Genomic DNA, 25,171 nt, shown 5'->3' on the forward strand with positions numbered 1-25,171 from the left:
TTTCCTTCCTGGTGGAGTTCCTCCTCACAGCTTGTATGTAGGCCTTTGTCTTCCTGGGCTCAGCGGACAAGGCTGGGGATCGGTTAGAACACCTGGACTTCCTAGATTCCTCTCCTGCCTGCCTGTTTTTCTTTGGCATACATTTGTGTTCACATTTCATGTAGCCGCTTTTCAGTTTCACATCTGTGTTTTATGGATCTGGTCTGCATCCGAGTGGTGTTTTTATCATTACTCCACAGGACAGGTTCTTGAATCTGTCTGATTTGGGGAGGTGTTCCTGGGGCTGTGCTGGTACCTGGTGAGTTTCTCTGGCTGCATCTGTGTAGCAGTTTTCACTTTCATGGCGGCTGTCTTATCAGTTTTTTATGTACTCCTGCGAGCCTAGCCTCTCTGAGTTCTCTTTATGTGGAAGTTTTATCCGCTTCAGCTTTTCACCCTGATCTCGGACTCTGTTTTCTTTTGAGAGTCTACGTGGGCTCTTAGGCAGTCCTTCCTGTTTTTCTTCTGCAAATTCTCTTGGCAGGGTCCTCTTCGTTTACTGGTCTTTCTCTTAATTGTCAAGGCCACTGGATGACTGTGTTTTTTCTAGATCTCAGACCTCATGTCTCTGCTTCCTGTTTTTCCGGGCAGCTGTTACCAGTTCGAATTCATACGGCTTTCGAGCTGTGTTCTTCAACCGTTCTCCTTACCAGTTTTGGTTTGTTTCCTCCCAGATTCAGGGGATATCTCCTTGTGCTGGCCACATCTATTCGATTACAGGGCCTCCTTGTTTTTCCATTTCCTAAACATCTGGGTTTTTACCTGATTGTTTTTTCCCCTGAGAGATGGTTCAGATGTTTTTCTCACCCATCTCATTTTCTTCACCGTTTCATTTTCCGTACCTGTTTTTCTTTAGTGTACTTTTCTGAGAGTGTTTCTTTTTCAGATTGTTTCACTCTTCCACTTGTTGTTTCTTTTGAACAACAGGCATTCTCCTGTTTCTATTATGCCACGGGTTGGACTACATTCTTGTACTCCTCAGTGGTTTTTTGTTTTCCAGTGGTACCAGGCGAGGGCTTGTCTCCTCTAGTCTCGACGGAGGTTTCCTTTTTTTATTTGTTTCCTCCTTGCATGGTTTTCATACTCGCTGCATCTTTTTCTGTCTGTGGGGTTCATATGGGCATTCTACAGCCTCAGGGTCTTTCGACTGCCAGGCATCGGATTTTCCCCATTTTTTTTTCCTAATTTTTCTTATATTTTAGGACCTCATGATTTTCATCATCTACTCTGTCCTCAAGTCCTCCTTCCTTGCACAGCCAGTTCAGAGGTTTTACCCTACAGGTAATTGAGCAAGGAGTCCATGGCTCTCTCCTGTTATGTCAGGAGGCCCTGTTTTTGTGAACTTGGAGGTGATTGGTCATCTCCTCTTGCTGCTTTTCATGGAGAGCAGACTTTCCTAGCAGCCAATTTCAACAGTGCTTTTTTGCCTGGATTGGGGGAGTATATTTCTATATGCATTCCCTTTGCTTCTCATCAAGCTCACGTGAGCTGTTACCACCATGATGCATGGTTATCTAGTCCACATGAGTTCTCCCTTCTTCGTTCACTCAAATTTTAGGGAGCCCTTTCTTCTTCTCATTTTCCTGCTCAGTTCACTCTGACTCAGGAATCTTTGATTTCTTCCAATCTTCTTTGATTTTTCTTTGGGCTGCATCCGTTTCATTACATCTTCTCAGCCCATTTGTTCATTTCTGCCAAGACAACAGCCACTCGCCCTTGTTGATATCGCAAGTGGTTTCGTTTTCTTTCCTGGTGTCTTTTTCTCTGCCTGTTTCCACCTTCTTAACTGGTGGTATTTTTTCTATGTTTGCTTCTAGTCTCGAGTCTATAGCTCTCAGACTTCTTTTTACTGCTATTGCATTTTTTCCCTTGATCTGTCGAGGAGCGCCTTCTTTCTGATTTCTCCTCGTTCCCAGTATTATGACAGGGATTACATGTGTGTAATCACACCTTATTCCTTCTTCTGTCGTCTGGACTATTCCTGTGGTTCTTTCCTGCTTGTTGACACTACCATTTGTAACAATGGCGTCAGTTCCACTTGAGTTTATTACCTGCAAAATGGGTTTTCCTTATGTCTCACACCTCTTCCAGGGGGATCGGTGAGTTTCATGACCTGCTAGCAGCTTCATCCTTATCAGTCTTCATCAAGCTCAGATGATTCTGTGTTCATGTCCACAGTATCTTCTACTTTTTTCATTTTATTACTTAGTCAGTTTTTCTGTCTGTGTTGTTTCCTTTACCTCGTTTTCCTACGAGGATCCTGGCTTTATATGTTTTGTCCTATCAGCGTTTTTTTTCTCCTTTTTACTCAGGTCGGAACCGCAGTGATTTTATTCCAACCTTTTCTTTTGATTCAACTCAATTTGGATATCCTATATTCATGGGAACAATTTTCACTTTGCTTATTGCCTCCCTCTTGTTCTCCTTTCCACAGACTGGCCTGGAACGGGAATATCGTGTCCCAGTCCCTACGTTCGAGTTCTGGCAGCTTTTGTTGTTTTCCTTATAGTTATATTACGGAGGAACTCTGTACAGCTGCCACCTGGTCCTCAGTTCATTCCTTCACTTCTCACTCTTGTCTGGGTTTTTTCTCCAGACCGGATGGGCACTTCAGCCACTATTTTTCCAATTGTATTTCTTTGGCCAACTCTCCCACCATCCCATCTCTGTTAGCTTGGAGGTCACCCATCAGTGAGAATATGCTGCCTGCTTGTCCTGGGATAAAGCACAGTTACTTACCATAACAGGTGTTATCCAGGGACAGCAAGCAGATATTCTCACAACCCACCCACCTCCCCGGGTTGGCTTCTTAGCTGGCTTATCTTAACTGAGGGACCGTGCGCCTACTTCGGGCGGGAAGGCACTTGCGCATGCGCGTTGTGGGCGTCAACTTTTTTCAAGTTCTTGAAATGTCCATACCGGGGCTCCGTCGGTGACGTCAACCCATCAGTGAGAATATCTGCCTGCTGTTCCTGGATAACACCTGTTAAGATAAGTAACTGTGCTTATTGCACCTGCTTAGGGTATGGGGTAGCCTGCGACGAGAGTGTAATCAGGGACTGCTGGTCTCTACTTTGGCGGGTTTATGGGATGAACCTCAATTTTTAGTGGGCAAAACTAACCCGGTCTTTGAAAGATGGGGTTCCTTGGGTTTAACTACCTTTGAGGTTCTACAACACTTTTATGAGGTGAGGGATGGGGACTATCTTGCCTATCTTCAAGTTTGACATTTTATGAAAACTAGGGGCTGGGACAAGACATCGCCCATTGAGGGGGAACATTTAGAAAAACTTTGGGGGACATTGCAGAAAGTACCCTGGCCCATATCGGTTGTATACTGATACCTGAAGTGCCATGTGGTACTACAGTGCGCTTTTTGTAGACATTGGGAAAGGGATTTGCACTGTACTTTTACCGCCAGAGTGGGATTTGTGAGGAGGTGGGCCGGGATGCTATCTGTGCTTTTGAAAGGTCACTTGGACACACAAAGTCAGAGGCGTGAAGAAAGTACAAGAGTTTTATTCACAGCATGCATGCTGGACCCCTGAGCTCCAAGCTGGCTCAGAAGTGCCGAAACCAGGAAGTTACAGAGATATTTATTCATTTTTCTGGCTATACAACTGAATTCTAGAAAAAGCTTTTCACGTGTTACTTTTCTTAACACTCCTTGGTTCTAAGCTCACACTAGCAGGTCACTAGCAGGACACTTATCTAACTCTTACAGTTAAATGTACAGAAGGGCAGGGTACATCATGGCTCAAACTTATCTATTTAGCTTACAATGTGGTAAGGTAGGGACATACATTTTAGGCAGATGAAGTCAATAGATTGTAAACTTTCTTCAGCTATGTAAGCCAGAGCAATATTTTAAACAACAGTTAACCATTTCATGACCCTACATTCCCCCCTTTCAGGCTGGCGTACCTAAGGAGCCAAGCCTGACAAAATAAAGTTAGGGGTCAGGAAAGTCGAGGTCCCCAGTGGGTAAGGGATGATATTGGGAGAGAGCAAGGGCCAATGCAGCAGTGGAACGTTTGACAACAGAGTCCATAGTTCAGTGGAGCAGCTTTATGGCTATGGGGACTACACAGGGCAGGCAGCAAAGGAGCAGAGAAGACAGGGCAGCAATCAGCAAGATGATCTTCAGTGCTGAACCAGAGGGCAACCAGGAGCCGAAGGTACCAGAGATCCAGTCTGCAGTAAGGTCACGCCAGGTCTGGTCAGGAACATGAGCCAGTTTGGTGATACGATCCACAACGTCCTCAATCATTTTACTCAAGTTCAAGGCAGCAGTTGGAGAGGTTGAATTTACCACAGACACCACCTTCTGTCTAAAGCTAGGCAGTTCTGATAGATAGCAGTGCACATTTTAGCGTTCGCTCTGCCAATGGTACTCAAAGCTCAGGTGGTCTCATTAGTTATCAGTTCGAATACAGCTTGTAGACGAATAATGCAGTTCAGCATATAGATTGGGGTCCGATAGCCCCAGGTGCCATCTTCGGTCCATGTGGCAGGTCCATAAGCAGCAATGATCCATTTTGCAGGACAGTCATCACCCCATTCACCTATTTTAAGGGAATTGGTGGAAGTAGACCGCTTTTGGCGACCCCTGGTGTTGAAGACAGGGGCTCCCAGGTGTTCACCATCGGCTAGCGGTAACAGGAAGAAGCTGGGATGGATCATGCAAAGCACACATGTACCAGTCCAGTTAGCAGGCAACCAAGAGTAGGCAAACAGATCACAGAGCCAGTATCAACTATCAGGAGCTGACCATCATTCATAGGAAGTTCCATTAAGCAGTATCTGAAGGGCGCTGAAGACAGTGGGAAGCAACAATGGAGGTTTGCAAGGCCCATCGTGAAGGTCGTGGACCTGACGTAAAAGTGAGAGTCTGTGAAGTCAGGTTTAACATGTCCAGCTGCATTGCCTCCCATAGCCACTGTTCTCCCATACCAGTCCCTCCTCATACAAAAAATTGCTAACATTAAGAGTCTGACCTATAGTTTCAGCAAACTGTATAAACAGATTTCTAGTGATTACAGGATATTAGTATCTACTTTCATAATTTCATAAAACTGGGGAAACACCACAGAGTGATGGACAGGAGCACATGAGCCGGATACAATACGGACATATACATCAGTACCTGGGTCTCACCTTTTACCATCAATATACAATGCCATGCGGTCTCTGGCCTTCTGGACTTGGACATTGGCATTCCAGTTATATGGGTCAGTGATAGTGAAAACCATGGGATTACAGTAGCCTGTAGTACACAAGGGGCCGGAGCTAGGACCTATAGTAAGGGAGGCAGACGGGGTATTAAGGGATATTTGTGTGGGTTATTGTAGATAGCCCACGAGACACTTTCTCATAAAGGACAGACTCCACCATTAGTGAAGGTTTCCTTATAGGGGCAGTTCTTAAAGGCATCAGGTTATACAGACATATATACTTAGCACATTTGGTATAATAACACAGTTAATCTAGGGAGCCACACAAAACTGTATTAGGGGTAGTACCATGACCTTGAGAAACATCAAATAGCACACATGTATCACAATACAAAGACACCGGGCGAGTGGGGTCTACAATAAGAGTCTAGTTGATAAGTGGACCCTCAACATTATAAATGCAGATTTCCGTCCACTTTTAAACTTCATCACCAGTAGGTTGGAAACAGAAAATACCCTCAAATGTTTGACACTTTCTGTACTTAACTCCTTCATTCAAACAAACATCAGGCAAAAGTTGTACTTGTTACGTACAATAGGAAAGAAATACAGAAGAAAGAAGCATAAGTAAGGGCAACACAAATATCAGATATATATATACTAACATAGGAAACTCATTTTTCTTTCAGGCACAACTTAGAAAATTTCAAACAGTTATACTCAAGACACTTGCTAAAGGCAGTGGTGAACCATAGGCAGTCAATTAAACTCAAACACTTATAAAGAATTATATTCAGAACACCTGCTAAGTACAATGGTAAATATTCAGAACTTTTGAGGTCTTAGAAAGCTTCAGATGAAGATCCGTTTTATAGTGGAACCAAGTTTCATGTCCGGACACCTTGACAACTGTAAGAGAAGAAATTAGGACAGTAAAAGGACCTATCCACCTAGGTTTCAGGGAGTCTGACTTCCAAGTTTTAGCCATACTGTATTTCCAGGGACATACCCATGGACTTGTGTAGCTATCGGTAGTGGGGCCCTTTCCAGGACCCATTTGTGGAGCTCTTGAAGGGCCTTAGCTAAAGATTGGACCTGACTCTGGAGGATATCTGATCCCAGAGTAGCAAAGGAACCAGGATCTGGGTTCACAATGGGTGGTGGCCGGCCGAACATGAGCTCAAATGGGGACAATTTAATGGGTTTAGATGGGGTGCATCTAATCTGAAAAAGAACAGAAGGCAGCAGGACAGGCCAGGACAGATTAGTTTCTTCAATTCATTTCATAAGAAGGGTCTTAAGAGTTCTGTTTAGTCTTTCGACCTGACCAGAGCTCTCAGGATAGTAAGCAGCATATAATTTCTATTCAATTTGGAGGGCCTGAGCAATTTGTTGGACAACATTGACAATGAAAGCAGGGCCGTTGTCACTGCCTATAGAAACAAGGAGATCAAAGCACAGAATTATTCAGGAAGTGTTTGGTTACGTCTCTGGCGCGTTCAGTGCAAGTAAGGAAGGCTTTGATCCATCTAGTAAGGGTGTCTGTGAAGACTAGGAAGTGACTGAAGGAACGGGAAATGGGCATGTGGGTAAAGTCTACAGACAGAACCTGCATCGTATATGTTCCAATAGGTTGGTATCCAAGAGGTGGCAGTCATCTGATTGGGAATTTTATTCTAGAATTGACAACACACTGTCGGACCATATTCCGGACTAGCTGATCAAGGTGATTGATAAAGAAATGTCTCTTGAGAGTCAATTTTATAGCGGGTTCTCCAGAGTGTGCCAAATCATGGCATCTTGTGACAATCGTGAGGGCCAGGAGTTGAGGAATGAATATGAGGGTACCCACTGTGCTCGTGTTTGAAGTATCAGTGTGTGGGTCTGGATTGGCACTTAAATTGGCGCATATTTGTAGCCACCCCCCTTTCAGGACAGACGGCCCGAAAGAGTGCATGCTCAAGTCTGTTCCTAAGAAGTGTACTGGGGTGTAAGGGTGTCCAGAAAAGGAATGATTGTATACAGAGGAGCCGAAAGAGGGGGCAGAGACTGGCAGCTCGGGCTGTGCGGTCGGCAAGGGCATTGCTACGAGAGACAAGGTCTGTCACGTGTCTGTAAGCATGGCAGTGCTTAACAGAAACACGTGAGGGTAGTTGTACAGCCTCAAGAAGGTCAAGAATGAGGGGAGCATGATAGATCAGGCGGCCGGAGGCTGTAATGAAACCTCGATATTTCCAGATGGCCCTATGGGAATGCAAGGTAAAGAAAGCATATTTGGAGTCAGAGTAGATGTTTCAAGACTAAAGAAGCAGAATATTACAGGGCAGAAGTGAGGGCATACAGCTCAGCTTCTTGGGCGGAAGTGCCAGAGGGCAGGGGCCTGAGTCAGAAGTTTTGGAGGCATCATACAGAGGGTGGGCAATAGGAGAGAAATCAGGGATCCAGATACAACAGTATCTGACAATACCAAGGACGGTGCAGAGCCTTGCAGTTATCAGGGACAGGGAGACTACAGACAGCCTGGACACGGGTGTAGGAAGGGACCTAGTACCCTAGGAGATTTGAAAGCCAAGGTAGGTGACACGAGGAAGGCATACTTGGAATCAATGTAAATATGGCCACAGAAAAATTTAAAAGGCAGACCCACTATCTGTATCAGGTTCCTACCCCAAAGAGCTGACTTGTAAAATGCAGTTCTGGATCCACTCACTAAGCAGGGTAGTCTGACACAAGCGCTCTCTAAAGCAGCAGTCCCTTCACTATCAGCTGACTGGCAAAAATATTTACTTCCATATAAAAGCATTCCTAAAAATTACATTCTTACCTAAACTTACATTTTTATATTAAGCTTACATGATTTATAAAAAGAAATACAAAACAAAGATTGGAATATACAGTAAAACTTTGGATTGCAAATAACTTGGTTTGCAAGTGTTCTGTAAGACAAGCAATGATTAAATTTTTACTTGCTATACCAGCAACGTCCTGCAATACACATACATACATTATAAGAAGCATCACATTTTCACAACTGAGCCAATGGTTCCTCTCTATATGACGCTGCAGGAATGCAGTGACTGTTCCAAACGAGCAAGGGCTTGCAATACAAGTATGTATATTTTTGTACACGAGTGCCCTGGACTACAAGCATGCTTTTGGAACAAATTATGCTCCCAAACCAAGGTTTTACTGTACTCACATTGTTCATTTTTTTTTTTTTTTTTTTTTACAATCAACATGGGTCTCAGTAGAGACTTACTCCCTCTTCCTATAGAATTTCACAAAGGAGAGAGAGTTGCTTAAAGATCAAAGAGATTAAATTACAGATGTAGTCCTTTTCAGAACTTTTAAATTTAGACAAATAACTACTAAATTTGGACAAAGAACTTCTTTTTAGCATGGAATATAATTTCCAGAAATCATATTTTTCAGTTACATACATTGCTGAATATACATAAACATTTTATAACATAGCCAAAAACTTAAAATCCAAAACCACTTATCTGTTGCAGGAGAAACCGCATTTGAAGTGCTACACACTTCATGGCCCTTATCAGCACAAAAGGAAAAGTACTCTCCTCTCATGCTGTGAACAACTGACAGTTTAAAACTTCACTGATACATTTGGACAGACAGAACTCATAAAGAACCCGGGATACTGCAGGACTTGGGAATCAGATAAAGGGAAGAAATTGGCAAGGTCTGAAGCAAGGGCGGTGCTGAATAGAGTGGGGCTATTTTTAAAGCCCTGGGGTAGACGGGTCCAGGTTACTTGGGAGGTTTGTCCAGTGGAAGGGTTTTCCCATTGGAATGCAAAAATTGGCTGACTGGAAGAGGAACCGACAGCAAACGAATGCATAAAAACCTGACGAGTTATCTCCTCTTCCAGGGAGCCAGAGGGGGCCAGCCCACACCAAATATCGGCCATTCTAACTGGCACAGACGAATAAGGGTTGATTTGTTAAGTATAATCAAAGACAAATTCCTTTTTTAAAATTAGTTAACATATCAAGGGATTCCTACAGGTAGACAGACATCCCCCCATTGTGCAATGGAGGACAAAAACACTTCCCTGAATTCCTGGCCCTGCCCGTCTCCGGACTAGGGAAATGCAGTACTAACAGGTACACACTCGCTTCGTCCTCAAGGACATCTCAGACACTCTCAAACACACAAAACACAACAGATTTCAGTTCAGTTACTCAACCAGAAAATAACAGTTCCTAGAATCCTTCCCCACAACTTCAGCGACAGATCACGAGGCTTACTAGGCAGGAGACGAGAGACAGGATAGGGATGATCAATCCCCACTTTACAGATGGTGGCCACTCCAGGACAGAATTAAACTAATACAGATTCTTGTACTTTAAACTGAGACTAGATAAGTCAGTTGAAGTGGTCAAACGTCCTGAGGTCTGCCAACCCCCCAAAAGGAAGGCAGCCGGCTATTCACAGCATGCATGCTGGACCCCTGAGCTCCAAGCTGGCTCAGAAGTGCCGAAACCAGGAAGTTACAGAGATATTTATTCATTTTTCTGGCTATACAACTGAATTCTAGAAAAAGCTTTTCACGTGTTACTTTTCTTAACACTCATTGGTTCTAAGCTCACACTAGCAGGTCACTAGCAGGACACTTATCTAACTCTTACAGTTAAATGTACAGAAGGGCAGGGTACATCATGGCTCAAACTATTATCTATTTAGCTTACAATGTGGTAAGGTAGGGACATACATTTTAGGCAGATGAAGTCAATAGATTGTAAACTTTCTTCAGCTATGTAGGCCAGAGCAATATTTTAAACAACAGTTAACCATTTCATGACTCTACACTTTGATTCAGGAAAATGCCTACAAAGTCTTGAGCCAGTGGTATATTATAATCCTGAGAAACTTCACAAGACAACAGGATGACCTGGATATGGAAATAATCGAAGATATAGAAAATATCACCTTGCGTGGGGACACAGTATTGCTAGGTGACTTCAACATGCCTGATGTGGATTGGGTTACACTTACCTCTGCTTCCGGCAGCAGCAGGAGGCTATTAAACTCTATGAAAGGAGCAAGCCTCAGGCAACTGGTGTTGGAACCGACAAGGGATCAGGCAATACTGGACCTGATACTTACCAATGGGGAAAGTGTCACAGAGGTCTCGGTGGGCGACACATTGGCCTCCAGTGACCACAACATGGTATGGTTCAATATCAGGAAAGGTTTCACTAAATCTACTACACTAACCAAAGTCCTCAAATTCAAGGACACAAATTTCAAAGAAATGGGAGACTTCGTTCACCAGGCGCTACAAAGCCAAGAAGAAACCGATAACGTGGAAGACATGTGGTCGACTTTGAAAGCAACCATACAAGAAGCAACAAACCGCTATGTAAAATCAGTAAGTAAACGGCGAAGGAACAATAAGCCACAGTGGTTTACTGCGGAGATCTCAGACCTGATCAAGGAGAAGAAAAAAGCATTCATCTCTTACAAACAATCAGGGAAGCAGGACTCTAGAGCAGACTACCTGGCCAAATCAAAAGCCGTCAAAACAGCAGTCAGGGAGGCTAAATTCCTCATGGAGGAGTCTCTAGCAAAGAACATCCAGAAGGGAGATAAATCCTTCTTCAGGTATATCAGTGATAGAAGAAAAAACTCAGGCGGGATTGTACGTCTTAGGAAACCAGACGGAGACTATGTGGAAAAGGATTCGGAAAAAGTCCAACTATTAAATGAATACTTCTGCTCAATCTTCACCCGAGAAGCGCCAGGGCTCGGCCCTCAGCTACAGACAAGGGTTGGCTCAGTTGACCCGTTTAGTAACTTTGAGTTTACGCCCAGCAGTGTCTACGGTGAGCTGTCAAAGCTCAAGGTTAACAAAGCAATGGGGCCGGACAACCTGCACCCCAGGGTGCTTAGGGAGCTGAGTGATGTCTTGGCGGAGCCATTGTCCGCGCTCTTCAACCTCTCCCTTAGTACAGGCAGCGTCCCGTTGGACTGGAGGATGGCTAACGTCATTCCACTCCACAAGAAAGGCTCAAAGATGGAGACAGCAAACTACAGACCAGTGAGTCTAACATCGATAGTGAGCAAACTAATGGAAACTCTAATCAAACACCAATTAGATAAGATCCTGGATGAGGAGAATCTACGGGATCCCCGACAACATGGATTTACTAAGGGGAGATCCTGCCAATCCAACCTGATCAGCTTCTTTGACTGGGTAACGGGAAAGCTGGATATAGGGGAGTCCCTGGACATCGTGTACCTGGACTTTAGCAAAGCATTCGATAGCGTACCACACCGCAGGTTACTGAGCAAGATGAGTTCTATAGGATTAGGTAACACATTGACGAAATGGGTTGGGAGCTGGCTTGGAGGTAGGCTCCAAAGGGTGGTGGTGAACGGCACCCCCTCCGAAATGACGGAGGTGATTAGTGGAGTACCACAGGGCTCAGTCTTGGGCCCAATCCTATTCAACATCTTTATAAGAGACTTGGCAGAAGGGCTTCGAGGTAAAATAACATTATTCGCCGATGACGCCAAACTGAGTAATGTAGTGGGCAAATGCACAACAGACGAAGATTCAGTGCCCGACAACATGATGCACGACCTACTCCTACTGGAGCGATGGTCTAGGACATGGCAACTCAACTTCAATGCCAAAAAATGCAAAGTTATGCACCTGGGCAGCCAGAATCCATGCAAGTCTTATACCCTTAATGGCGAGATCCTAGCAAAAACGGTAGCAGAACGAGACTTGGGGGTAATCGTCAGTGAGGACATGAAGTCTGCCAATCAAGTGGAGCAGGCTTCGTCCAAGGCAAGACAAATCATGGGCTGCATACGAAGGGGTTTCGTCAGTCGTAAGGCGGAAGTCATTATGCCATTGTATAGATCCATGGTGAGGCCCCACCTGGAATACTGTGTGCAATTCTGGAGGCCGCATTATCGCAAGGATGTGCTGAGACTGGAGTCGGTGCAAAGAATGGCCACCCGGATGGTCTCGGGACTCAAGGATCTACCATACGAAAAACGGCTTGACAAATTACAGCTATGCTCGCTCGAGGAGCGCAGAGAGAGGGGGGACATGATCGAGACGTTCAAGTATCTTACGGGCCGCATCGAGGCGGAGGAAGATATCTTCTTTTTCAAGGGTCCCACGACAACAAGAGGGCATCCTTTGAAAATCAGGGGCGGGAAACTACGAGGTGACACCAGGAAATTCTTTTTCACTGAAAGAGTGGTTGATCACTGGAATAGTCTTCCACTACAGGTGATTGAGGCCAGCAGCGTGCCTGATTTTAAGGCCAAATGGGATCGGCACATGGGATCTATTCACAGGGCAAAGGTAGGGGAGGGACATTAAGGTGGGCAGACTAGATGGGCCGTGGGCCCTTATCTGCCGTCTATTTCTATGTTTCTATGTTTCTACCCCCAGGCCTCTGCTCAATGTTCGCACGGCCATAAGGTCATTTTTCCATATCTGGTGGGAGTGTGTGGATTTGGTCCCCTTTTGGACTCAAGTGATTCAAACGTTGTCACACATGTTGAGGGTGGCTGTCCCTCTCACCCCTCAAAGTTGTTTTTTGGGGTTGACTAACATCTGCATGACCAAATGGCAGACCAAGTTATTGTGGTTGGGTTTGGCTGCAGTCAAGTGTGTTATTGCAGATAATTGGAAACAAACACTAGTGCCTTCTATGAATGACTGGAGAGTGAAATTATCTTTGATGGGGAAGATGGAATTGTATGTGGCCAAGCACAGGGGTTATTAAATGTCCTCATTGCATACCTGGAATGTTCTGTCCCAGAAATTGAATCTTTAATGTGCAGGGGGATGGGGGATTTGAGTTCTATGACTTGTTTTCTGCATTTGGGGGTTTGGGGAGAGGGGGAGGGTTAGTTATATTGTTGTCTGGGGGAGCAGCTGAGCTTGGGGTATAGTGGGAGCTATTGCTGTATATGGCAGATGGAGGGGGGCCATCTGAGTGTGCAAACCCTCGGTATTCGGGGGCATGACTGGATGGGTCTTTCTATTGGTTGGTTAGGGGGTTCATTGGTATTCTTTGTCATTTTGCTTCTGTTGGGATTTGTTGCAGGGGTAATGTAACCAGTTCTGATTTGTTCTATGAAGTGTTCTGAGCTGTTTATTTGTTTCAAAACTCAATAAAAATCTTAAATATTAGAAATGGTATGCACTGAGAAAATGCACTATAATTTTAATGTTGAATATGAGAAGACAAGAAAAATACATTTTCTCAGATTTCTCTGTTTCAATGGAGGTAGATGTGTGCAACAGTCTCCCGGAAGAGGTGGTGGAGACAGACTATGTCGGAATTCAAGAAAGTGGCATATGGGATCTCTTAGAGAGAGGAAAAAATAATGGTTACTGCAGATGGGCAGACTGGATGGGCCATTTGGTCTTTATCTGCCATCATGTTTCTATGTATACTAACTAGATGTACAATATATGTGTGTGTAAATATCTGTCTTTATGTAGAGAAAGAAAGAGAATATAAAACTCAAAATCTGAGTAAATGTATTTCTTGTCTTCATCATTTAGAGCAGTGGTCTCAAACTCAAACCCTTTGCAGGGCCACATTTTGGATTTGTAGGTACTTAGAGGACCTCATCTTATTAAAAAAATGATAATTTTGCATGAGGTAAAACTCTTTATAGTTGATAAATCTTTCCTTTTGGCTAAGTCTTAATAATAATATTGTAATTTATAGCTAAAGAGACATATGATCAAGAAACTTTTATTTTACTTTTGTGATTATGATAAAAATACCGAGGGCCTCAAAATAGAGAGCTGCACGGGAACGGGGACAACGGGATCCCGTGGGGACACGCCCTAGGGTCGCGGGAATCCCATAGGGACACCCCCTAGGGTCGCGGGGATCCCGTGGGGACGCCTCCGAGGGTAGTGGGGTTCCTGCGGGGCTGGATGTACTAAGTCGCGCGGCTTTTCTCCCTACCTGCTCTGCTTGCAGCACAGAGCCGAACGGAAGTCTTCCCGACGTCAGCGCTGACGTCGGGAAGACTTCCGTTCGGCTCTGTACTGCAGGCAAGGTAGGTAAGGAGGAGAGTAGCCTCGCGGCTCGAGTGGCTACCAAGGGAGGGGGCGGTCCACCCCGCCCCGGGTGCAGCACAGCTGGCCAGGTCCCCTTATTTTTGTGGCGCTAACCCGACCGACCGACAACAGCCCTGGTCCGACAAACCTCCCTGCCCTTAACCGCGAATCTAAATTACCTTCTTACAACAGCTGTAAGAAGGAAATTTAGATTCGCGGTTAAGGGCAGGGAGGTTTGTCAGACCGGGGCTGTTGTCGGTCTGTCAGTCGGGGAAGCGCCACAAAAGTAAGGGGACCTGGCCGGCTGTACTGCACCCGGGGCGGGAGAGAAGGAGGGGGGAGAAGGACGCTGAAAGCACTGGGGAAGACAAAGGGGTGGAGAAGGACGCTGATAGGCCATGGGGAAGACGGGGGGGGAAGGACACTGAAAGCATTTGTGGAAGACAGAAGGGGGAGAAGGACGCTGACAGGACATGGGGAAGACGGGGGGGGGGGGAGAAGAACGCTGAAAGCACATGGGGAAGACAAAGGGATGGAGAAGGACGCTGAAAGGATATGGGGAAGATGGGGGGGTGGAGAAGGACCTGAAAGGCCATGGGGAAGACGGGGGTGGGGGGTGGAGAAGGACGCTGAAAGGCCATGGGGAAGACAGAGGGGGGAGAAGGACGCTGACAGGACATGGGGAAGATGGGGGGGGAGAAGGACGCTGAAAGGAAATGGGGAAGAGAGAGTGGGGAGAAGACGCTGGCAAGGAAGAAGACAGAGATGCCAGACTATGGGGGGAGCGGAGGGAAGAAGATGGGTGCCAGACCAATTTGGAAGGGGGGAGAAAGGGAGAGGCACAGTAACAGAGCAAATGGAAGACGCAGAAGGAAGAGAGACAGTGGATGGAAGGAACTGAATGAGAACATGAGGAAAGCAGAAACCAGGCAACAAAGGTAGGAAAAGAATTCTATTTCTTTTTTTCTTTTTTTTTTTTTTTGCTTCAGGATAAAGTAGTATATTAGTTGTGTTGATAAAAATTTATAAACAAAAGAGGCTCTGGTAGAAACCAGTTTACAAAGTATGTATTCTTCCCAATTAATATTTCCAAATTAATAAAGTCTTTTTGCTTATTTGTAAATGGGTTTCTATCAGAGTCTTTAATTCAGTAGCATAATTAAATGAAATAACTATTTCTGAAGTTTATAGGGACGGGCGGTGACGAAGGGGATTCCTCACGGGGACGGGTGGGATTCCTCACGGAGACGGGTGAGACTTTGGCGGGGACGGGTGGGATTTCTGTCCCTGCGCAACTCTCTACCTCAAAATAGTGCCTGGCGGGCCACATGTGGTCCCCGGGCTGTGAGTTTGAGACCACTGATTTAGAGTGGATAGCACATGGCCCCCAAAGTCCTCCATTGCAGCCCTCAAATAGTTGACTAAAATGCTCTTCAAATCCTGTAAATGCGTTAATTTCAATCTTTCCCACTTGATAACAGTAACTGCAATCTCTTTAAGTCTGTTATTAGGTGTCTCATTTATGGAATTTGCTACTGTTGACAATCTAAAATAAAGCGAGTTTTAAAAATATTTCATTGAAATGTTGTAGAATCAGTATTAGTATTAATTTTTAATGTTCATTATCCAGCCTAAACAAAAAGGTCAAGCTGGTTTACAAAATTAGTTGAATGTGCAGGCTTGAAATTTTTTGGTGGCCCTCAGAGCTGTTTTGTATTCACACTGTGGCCCTTTACATGAAAAAGGTTGGAGACCACTGGCTTTGCATATCATTGCAGAACATTTCAACTTTGAGCTTGCAAAGTAGAAAAAGCTCAATCATTGTAACTATTTGAGCTCTCAACCATGCCCTCTTTTTGTCACTAAATAAACATTGGGGCCATATTCTATAAACAGCACCGTAACTTAGGTGCCTAAGTTAAATGCAAAATGCCATTTAAAAGCAATTTTTAAAAAAATTCTAGGCCATACTGTCACCTAAAAAAGACAGCGCCTGCATCATGCCTATGGAGGTGCTTTACGATACCTAATGCCACTGTAGGAGTGGCTAACGCCAGAAGTAGCATTTTAAAGTGCCTCCGTAGGCACAATTCACATGAAAGGTAGGCACCAGAAATGTAGGCCTTGAAAACCCTGGCCTACATTTCTGGCACCTACCTTTCCTGAAGCCACAATCGACCACCATTTTTAAGGCGGCTTACGACGATGACACCATTTATAGAATCCGGGTCTTGCTGCCTTGACCCCTACATTTATTTATTTATTTAAAAATTTATATACCTCATAAAAACTATGCGGTTTACAAAATTACCTGCATAGATATTAAAAATACTAAAACATGTTTCGACAGAATAAACACAATAAAACATTAACTAACAGTATCATTATTAAAACCTTTTTTCAAATGCATCGAACTAGATGGAAAGTCAAAATCCCATAAAAACATTTACAGGACGGTAAGGCTGATGGAGATCAGAATATTTTAATGACAAACTCATTAATAGACTCTACTGGTGGTTAAAAAGTATCAAAGTTTACAATACCAAGAAGAGCTCGGAAAGCTATAAAGTTATTTTTTTTCTATTTACTTATATAATGTTAAAATAATAATAGCTTTATTTATATCCCGTCATACCATTTCTTACTTGGCACCTCTGAATTTCATGTGTCCTTTATATTTGTTTGAGAACTGAGTGGTTATGAAAGTGATTAACCCTGAAGTTTTGATTTAAAATGCCAAAAGAAGCTTTTCTTCCAAGATCATACATGTAGAATAGTTGGTCCTCTTTCTGTTTCTAAACAATGTATCTTGATTAGGGATTCGAATAAGAAGAACACCACAGTCTGCCAAGTCTTCTGGAAAGAAAGTAAAAAAGCGAAATCCTTGGTCAGATGATGATGCAGAGTCTGAAAGTGATCTTGAAGAGAATGAACCAGTAGTTATTCCACGAGATTCTCTTCTTAGAAGAGCTGCAGGTATGCATGACCCGCATGTCTTGGAAGTGTTACATTTCACATTATTTTATAACCAAAGGAAAAAAGTGAGGTCCAAATGAAAGAAGTCCAAGGAATCCAAAGATGATCATATAAACTTCTATTTATTGTAAACTGAAGGTAAAGTCAGAGTCAACACTTACAGATGGGGAAACATTACTTGATTTGGCTGTATTTTGGCAAAGATGCCTGCATCAGGCGTCCAGTACACTAAAGTGTAATAATCTCACGTAATAATCAGAGAAAAATTCACACAGCTTCTTCCCGAAGCTGTGTGAATTGTTCTCCGATTATTACGTGAGACATTCTTTATTATCTTTGAATAACTCACGCCCATTACAAAAAATCCTTTTTTTTTTAAATTCTTTATTCATTTTATATTTACATCAAGTGCACATCAAATATCAAACAATTAACATATAATATCACTTGAAAATCTACAACAGCATACAACAAGAAGATTTAACCCTTATCCCCACCCAAATCATATAAATCATACATATATTACTAGTAAAAATCCAACCCCCCCCCCCCGATCCACATGTAAAAATTAAAATTGGGAAAAGTGCAAATTATTTATTATAATAATTTAATAATGGCCCCCACACATCCTTAAATTTATTATAGTAACCTTTTTGAACTGCCAACGCTCTTTCCATTTTAAACACATGACAAACTGAATTCCACCAAAAACAATAATTCAGTCTTGTACAATCCTTCCAATTATACGTTATTTGTTAAATGGCAACTCCTGTCAATATCATCAAAAGCTTGTTATTATTAGCAGATATTTGAGTCCTAGCTCTCATCAACATGCCAAATAAAATTGTGTCGTAAGATAATGCTACATAATTTTCTAATAAGTGATTTATTTGGTCCCAAATAGACATCCAAAAAGCTTTAATGAATGGACAATAAAGCAATAAATGATCTAAAGTTCCAGCATCAAGGTGACAATGCTAACATCTATTAGACTTAGAGCAATCCAATTTTTGTAAACGAACAGGGGTCCACAGTGCTCTATGCAACAGGAAAAACCATGTTTGCCTCATAGAAGCAGACATTGTACACTTCATCCTCCAAGACCAAATACGTGGCCACTGAGGCATTAATTTGATGCTTAATCTCAATGCTCCAAATATCTTTAAGTCCAGTTTTTGGTTTCTTATTTGCATACCAGATAATAATTTATACCACTGCGCGGCTTGGTGACCCAAGAAGTCTGCCTGAAAGCATAGGAAATCTAAACTAAATTGATTATTAAGAGGGAACCCTGCCTGAATAGCCTTGTAAATCTCCACTGGTTCCCTGAGGCAGGAACGAAACGTGGTACGTCGAAACCTGCAATCTATAAGATAAGTTTGTGTGGGTTTTTTTAAAATGATATGACGTACACAAGTTAAGAACTTTAAGCCCTAGTGGCACATTAGTATACAAGTATACAAATTTGAAGTCGCTTTTTACTCTTTTTCATATGCGATGATTGGGCGGTGAGGCGGTAGTATCGGGGTTCTCCCCAGTTATCGCCTCCATGATTCTGAGCATAAAGTTTATAAATATTATATACACCATTGATACAGTATGTTTCTAAACATCATTAAGAATGTTTTGTTTTCTTTGCTTCATATACCTTTATCACTCTATTTTTGAATGATTTAAGCCTATCCCCCCTTTTTGTGTACCGATACTAGCAAGGCATATGGCTTAGACAGCCAGTGGGGTCTGTTCAAGTAAAGTTATTTTTACACCTGTCATATATATAAAATGGAAAGAATTATTGCCATACAAAAGGGGAACTTTAATAATTTCAAAAAGATTTGGGGGCCATTGACAGAATATTGTAATGATTAGACACATTATCCCAGGACAAGCAGGCAGCATATTCTTGACTGATGTGTGACGGCACCGACGGAGCCCCGGTACGGACAATTTTAGAGTGATTGCACTCTAAGAACTTGGAAAGTTCTAGTAGGCTGCACCGCGCACGCGCGAGTGCCTTTCCGCCTGACAGAGGCGCGCGGTCCCCAGTTTCTTAGTTTCCGCGGAGCTAAGAAGACGCACTTTCAACGGCTGTTGAAAACTTTTTTCTCATTCGCCTTCCCGCTCGCATAAACCTTTTCGGAATTTGTATTTCCCTTTTTTCTTTTCTTTTTTTAATAATTTAAAAAAAAAAAAAGAACTTTTTTTTTTTTTTCCTCTCTTTTTCGGGTTCGCCCCGGCGGGGCCTGCTGCCACCATCGAGGCCTCGGCCTTCGATTTGGCAGAAGCCGTTTTCACGTTCATGCCCCCCCAACCCGGTTTTAAGAAGTGCCAGCGGTGTGCAAGGCCCATTTCCCTCACTGACCCGCACAACTGGTGCTTACAGTGCCTGGGTCCTGACCATCTGGCGTCCACCTGTACCCGCTGTGCCACTCTCAAAAAGAGAACGTTAAAAAACCGCCAGATCCAACAGCAACTTTTATTTGGTACCGAGATGTCGGATTCGGCGGCACCGGTCCCGACTTCGGCCCCGACACAGTTGGCACCTACCTCATCGACGCCGCGCAACACCGTGCTGGCGTCGCATCCCTCAGGTAAGCCGGCTAAGAAGCCTTCCCCGCTGGAGCGTCCTCCGGTCTCAGTGGCAGCGAGCCCAATCCTGCCGACCTCGAGGCGCCCGCGGAAGTGCTCCGCTCCGATTGAGGTTAGCCTTTCGACCTCGGGTTCCTCTTCGGAGTGTAGAGCGGCACCAAAGGTACCGCAGAAGAAAAAAGCGGTACCGGTGCCTTCGCTGGACGAGCGAATTGCCGCCGTCCTGCAAGTACAGCTCAAAGAGCAATTGCAGCAGCTCCTGCCTGCTCTTCTGACACCGAGCCTTCCAGTCCCGGTCCGGTCTGAGCTACCGGTACCGGCAGTGGAACAGCCTCTTTTATCGGCATCCACTTTGTCGGTACCGGTACAAACAGCTTCCTCGGTATCCATGCCAGTTTTAGCTCCGGAACCGAGGTCTTTACACCAGGCGGTGCAAACTTCAGCACTGGCACGCCCGATGACATCTCCCGGTACCGTTTCTCAGAGGTCTGGTAAGTCGACTCGCAAAACTCGACACCTAGAACCCTCCACACCGGAGTCACGGGACCGTAGCTTTCAAGTGAGGGACCCTGATCTGTGGGGTGATTCAGAGGAGCCTTTCCTCTCTGAGGGAGAGTGTTCGTCAGGGGACGAGGATCCTTCTGGTTTAGATCAATCCTCCAAACCTGATGCAACTTCTTTCACCTCTTTTCTCAAAGAGATGTGCGACTCTCTCTCTATTCCCTTGGAGGCTGAATCCAAAAAATCCAAGGCATTTCTCGATGCACTGGACTTTGACCAGCCTCCAAGGGAATTCTTAAAATTGCCTCTCCATGATATTTTGCGAGAGACTTTCTATAAAAATCTAAAGACACCTTTGACCATTCCAGAGCTCCTCGCAAACTGGACTCCTTATATAAGGTCATACCTATTCCGGGCTTTGACAAACCGCAACTCCCCCATGAGTCTTTACTGGTAGAATCTACTTTAAAGAAATCCACGGGGGCTAGTGTGTACGCCTCTGTCCCTCCTGGCAGAGAAGGTAAGGCCATGGATAAGTTTGGCAAACGGTTGTATCAGAATGCGATGCTAGCTAATAGATCTGGGAACTATGCTTTCCATTTTTCGTTCTACCTTAAGCATCTCATTCAAACTTTGTCAACTTTTGAGAAATACCTCCCTGACCGTAAAAAATCTGCCTTTCGCCAAACTTCTTTATCGCTCTTACAACTTCGTAAGTTCATGGTCAGATCAATCTATGATACCTTTGAGCTGACCTCTAGGGCCACGGCTATGTCAGTGGCCATGCGGCGACTGGCCTGGCTTAGAGTTTCAGAACTCGATGTCAATCACCAAGATCGCCTGGCCAATGCACCTTGCTTGGGGGATGAGCTGTTTGGAGAATCCATGGACTCCACTACCCAAAAGCTCTCAGCTCATGAGACTCGGTGGGACACTCTCCTTAAAACGAAAAAGAAAACCCCACCTACCAGGCCTTTTCGCCAACAGTCAGCCTACCAGCGTAGATTTGTGGCTCGTCCTTTACCACAGGCCCCGCAGCAACCCAGGCATCAGAGGCAACAACAGAGGCAAGCTGCTAGACCAGCACAGCAGCAACAACAGGTGAAGCCTCCCCCTTCACAAAAATCCACTCAACCCTTTTGACTTGGTTCTCCAGGACATAGCCAGTCTCCATCCTGCCGCCCACCTTCCGCAGCCCATAGGAGGACGCCTTACTCTTTTCATAAGCCGTTGGGAAACCATCACCTCGGATCAGTGGGTCCTCAACATCATCCACCACGGCTACTCTCTCAGCTTTCAGACACTTCCTGCCCAAAGTCTGCCAAGAGAGTCTGCTTTGAACACTCCTCAGGTTTCACTCCTTCTTCAGGAGGTTCAATCCCTCCTCCTTCTGAACGCCATAGAGGAATTTCCTCTAGATCAAAAGGGGCAGGGATTCTACTCCCGTTATTTTCTAGTTCCCAAAAAAACAGGAGATCTCAGACCCATCCTAGATCTTCGCGATCTCAACAAATGCTTGGTCAAAGAGAAATTCAGAATGCTCTCTTTAGCCACTCTTTACCCTCTTCTCAATCAAGGCGACTGGCTATGTTCCCTCGATCTCAAAGAAGCATACACTCACATACCGATCAATTTGGCCTCCAGACAGTACCTACGCTTCATGATCAATCGTTGTCATTACCAGTACAAGGTGCTACCCTTCGGTCTTGCCTCCTCTCCAAGAGTGTTTACCAAATGTCTGATTGTGGTGGCTGCTTTTCTACGTTCCCACCACCTTCAGGTGTTTCCTTACCTGGACGATTGGTTAATAAAGGCCAATTCATTTCAGACAGTACTCCAGGCCACCAACCAGACCATTCTATTTCTACGTTTGCTGGGGTTCGAGATCAATCTACCCAAATCTCATCTCATCCCCACTCGGAGACTTCAATTCATTGGAGCAATCTTGGACACAGTCCTCATGAGAGCGTTTCTGCCGTCCAACCGTCTTCAAACGCTTCAGTCTCTATGTCAGCAGGTGCTTCCACAACGTTCCATCTCTGCCAAGCAAATGATGATACTCTTGGGTCACATGGCACCACTTGCACGTCTTCACCTGCGCACTCCTCAATGGACCCTAGCTACCCAGTGGTCCCAAGCGATGGATCCTTGCTCACGTCACATATCTGTAACATCATCTCTTCGTCAGTCTCTACAATGGTGGTTGATATCCTCAAATCTCTCCAGAGGTCTTCTGTTCCATCTACCTCCTCATCAACTTGTCATCACCACCGACGCCTCCCCTTATGCCTGGGGAGCTTATTTGAACGAGTTCCAAACTCAAGGACTTTGGACAGATCAGGAAATGAAGCATCACATCAATTTCCTGGAACTCAGAGCAATGTTTTATGCTCTCAAGGCCTTCCAGCATCTTCTCTTTCCTCAAGTCCTCCTGCTGTGCACAGACAATCAAGTTGCGATGTACTACATCAACAAGCAGGGTGGGACAGGCTCTCGCCTCTTGTGCCAAGAAGCCCAGAAGATTTGGGCTTGGGCCACAGATCACCATCTATTCCTGAAAGCTATCTACATTCAGGGAGAACAGAATTCCTTGGCGGACAAGCTCAGCAGAATTCTCCAGCCTCACGAGTGGACACTCGATCCTTTAACTCTACAGTCCATCTTCGCTCAGTGGGGCACTCCTCAGATAGACCTCTTTGCAGCTCCTCACAATCACCAGCTGCCCCTATTCTGCTCCAGACTCTACTCTCCCCACTGTCTGGCAGCGGATGCATTTCTCCTCGATTGGTCCAATCTGTTCCTGTACGCTTTCCCTCCTCTGCCTCTCATGTTAAGAACCTTGTTCAAGCTCAAGAGGGAACGAGCCACCATGATTCTGATTGCTCCACGGTGGCCCAGACAACATTGTTCTCCCTTCTACTTCAACTCAGTTCCAGGGAACCCTTTCTTCTTCCACTGTTTCCTTCTCTGCTTACACAACATCAGGAGACCCTTCTACATCCCAACCTCCAGTCTCTGCACCTGACAGCTTGGTATCTCTCGGGCTGACTTCGACTGATACTCTTTTGTCTCAGCCCGTTCGCTCCATTCTGGACGCATCCAGGAAACCGGCCACCCTGCAATGTTACCTTCAGAAGTGGACTCGATTTTCTTCCTGGTTTCTTCTTCATCATTTTGATCCCACTTCCCTTGCAGTGGAGACGTTGTTGGATTATCTTCTTTCTTTGTCTGACTCTGGCCTCAAGTCTACTTCCATCAGAGTCCACCTTAGTGCTATTGCTGCTTTTCATGAGCCAGTCCATGGAAAACTCCTCTCAGCTCATCCCTTGGTGTCCAGATTCATGCGGGGTCTTTTCAATGTGAAACCACCTCTTAAAGCCCCTCCTGTTATCTGGGATCTCAATATAGTTCTTTCCGCCTTAATGAAGCCTCCATTTGAACCTTTGGCTACCGCTTCTTTCAAGTTTCTCACTTGGAAGGTACTTTTCCTTATTGCTCTTACCTCTGCCAGGAGGGTCAGTGAGCTACATGCACTAGTTGCGGATCCACCTTTTACAGTCTTCCATCATGACAAGGTGGTTCTGCGTACACATCCAAAGTTTCTCCCTAAGGTTGTCTCTGAATTCCTTCTCAACCAATCTATTGTTCTGCCTGTCTTCTTTCCGAAACCTCACTCGCATTCTGGAGAACAGGCTCTGCATACTTTGGACTGTAAGCGGGCTCTAGCTTACTATTTAGAGCGTACTAAGCCCCACAGATCATCTCCCCAACTCTTTCTGTCCTTTGATCCGAATAAATTAGGACGTCCTGTTACTAAACGTACGTTGTCAAATTGGCTTGCAGCGTGCATTTCATTTTGTTATGCTCAATCCGGACTGACACTAGAAGGTTCTGTCACGGCCCATAGAGTTAGAGCTATGGCAGCATCTGTGGCTTTCCTCCATTCCACGCCTATTGAGGAAATCTGCAAGGCTGCTATATGGTCCTCAGTTCACACTTTTACATCTCACTATTGTCTGGATGCATTCTCCAGACGGGATGGACACTTCGGCCAATCTGTTTTGCAAAATTTGTTTTCCTAATGGCCAACCTACCCTCCATCCCTCTTTTTGTTAGCTTGGAGGTCACCCATCAGTCAAGAATATGCTGCCTGCTTGTCCTGGGATAAAGCACAGTTACTTACCGTAACAGGTGTTATCCAGGGACAGCAGGCAGATATTCTTGCGTCCCACCCACCTCCCTGGGTTGGCTTCTTAGCTGGCTTATCCTAACTGGGAACCGTGCGTCTCTGTCGGGCGGGAAGGCACTCGCGCGGTGCGGCCTACTAGAACTTTCCAAGTTCTTAGAGTGCAATCACTCTAAAATTGTCCGTACCGGGGCTCCGTCGGTGCCGTCACCCATCAGTCAAGAATATCTGCCTGCTGTCCCTGGATAACACCTGTTACGGTAAGTAACTGCTTTTTCTGCACATAATGTAGATATAAGATTGGGAAGGAGGGATGTATAGATTTATTGTTGATTCTGCAATATCTTTGAAAAAAAATACTCCTGAGGCAGTGCTGGTCTGATTTTAATTGTTTACCAGTACTTTTTTCTTTTTTTAATTCTTTATTCATTTTAAAACTGACAAACAAGTGATTAATATTAAAACATTACATTACTAATAAAATATACATCACTTGACATTCTTGTACATATAATCCATTAAAGTAGAAATTATAACCCTTTCCCCCCACCCAACAATTCTTCAATGAAAATTTTCATAATACATACAGAAATCCAATCATTAAATAAAAATATTAATCATCCAATTTCCCCCCTC

At 44.6% G+C, this 25,171-nt stretch overlaps 1 protein-coding gene across 1 annotated transcript in view; it reads left to right on the top strand.

Moving 5' to 3' along the window:
• The window catches only part of TOP2B (DNA topoisomerase II beta), a 639,919-nt gene that overhangs the window by 537,115 nt on the left and 77,633 nt on the right, over nucleotides 1-25,171 (top strand). Inside the window, 1 exon segment of the mRNA XM_033930173.1 lies at nucleotides 17,101-17,259. Coding sequence (XP_033786064.1) covers nucleotides 17,101-17,259 — 159 coding nt within the window.

Source organism: Geotrypetes seraphini, chromosome 2 (genome assembly GCF_902459505.1).
Source record: "Geotrypetes seraphini chromosome 2, aGeoSer1.1, whole genome shotgun sequence".
In the NCBI taxonomy this organism is placed as follows: domain Eukaryota; kingdom Metazoa; phylum Chordata; class Amphibia; order Gymnophiona; family Dermophiidae; genus Geotrypetes; species Geotrypetes seraphini.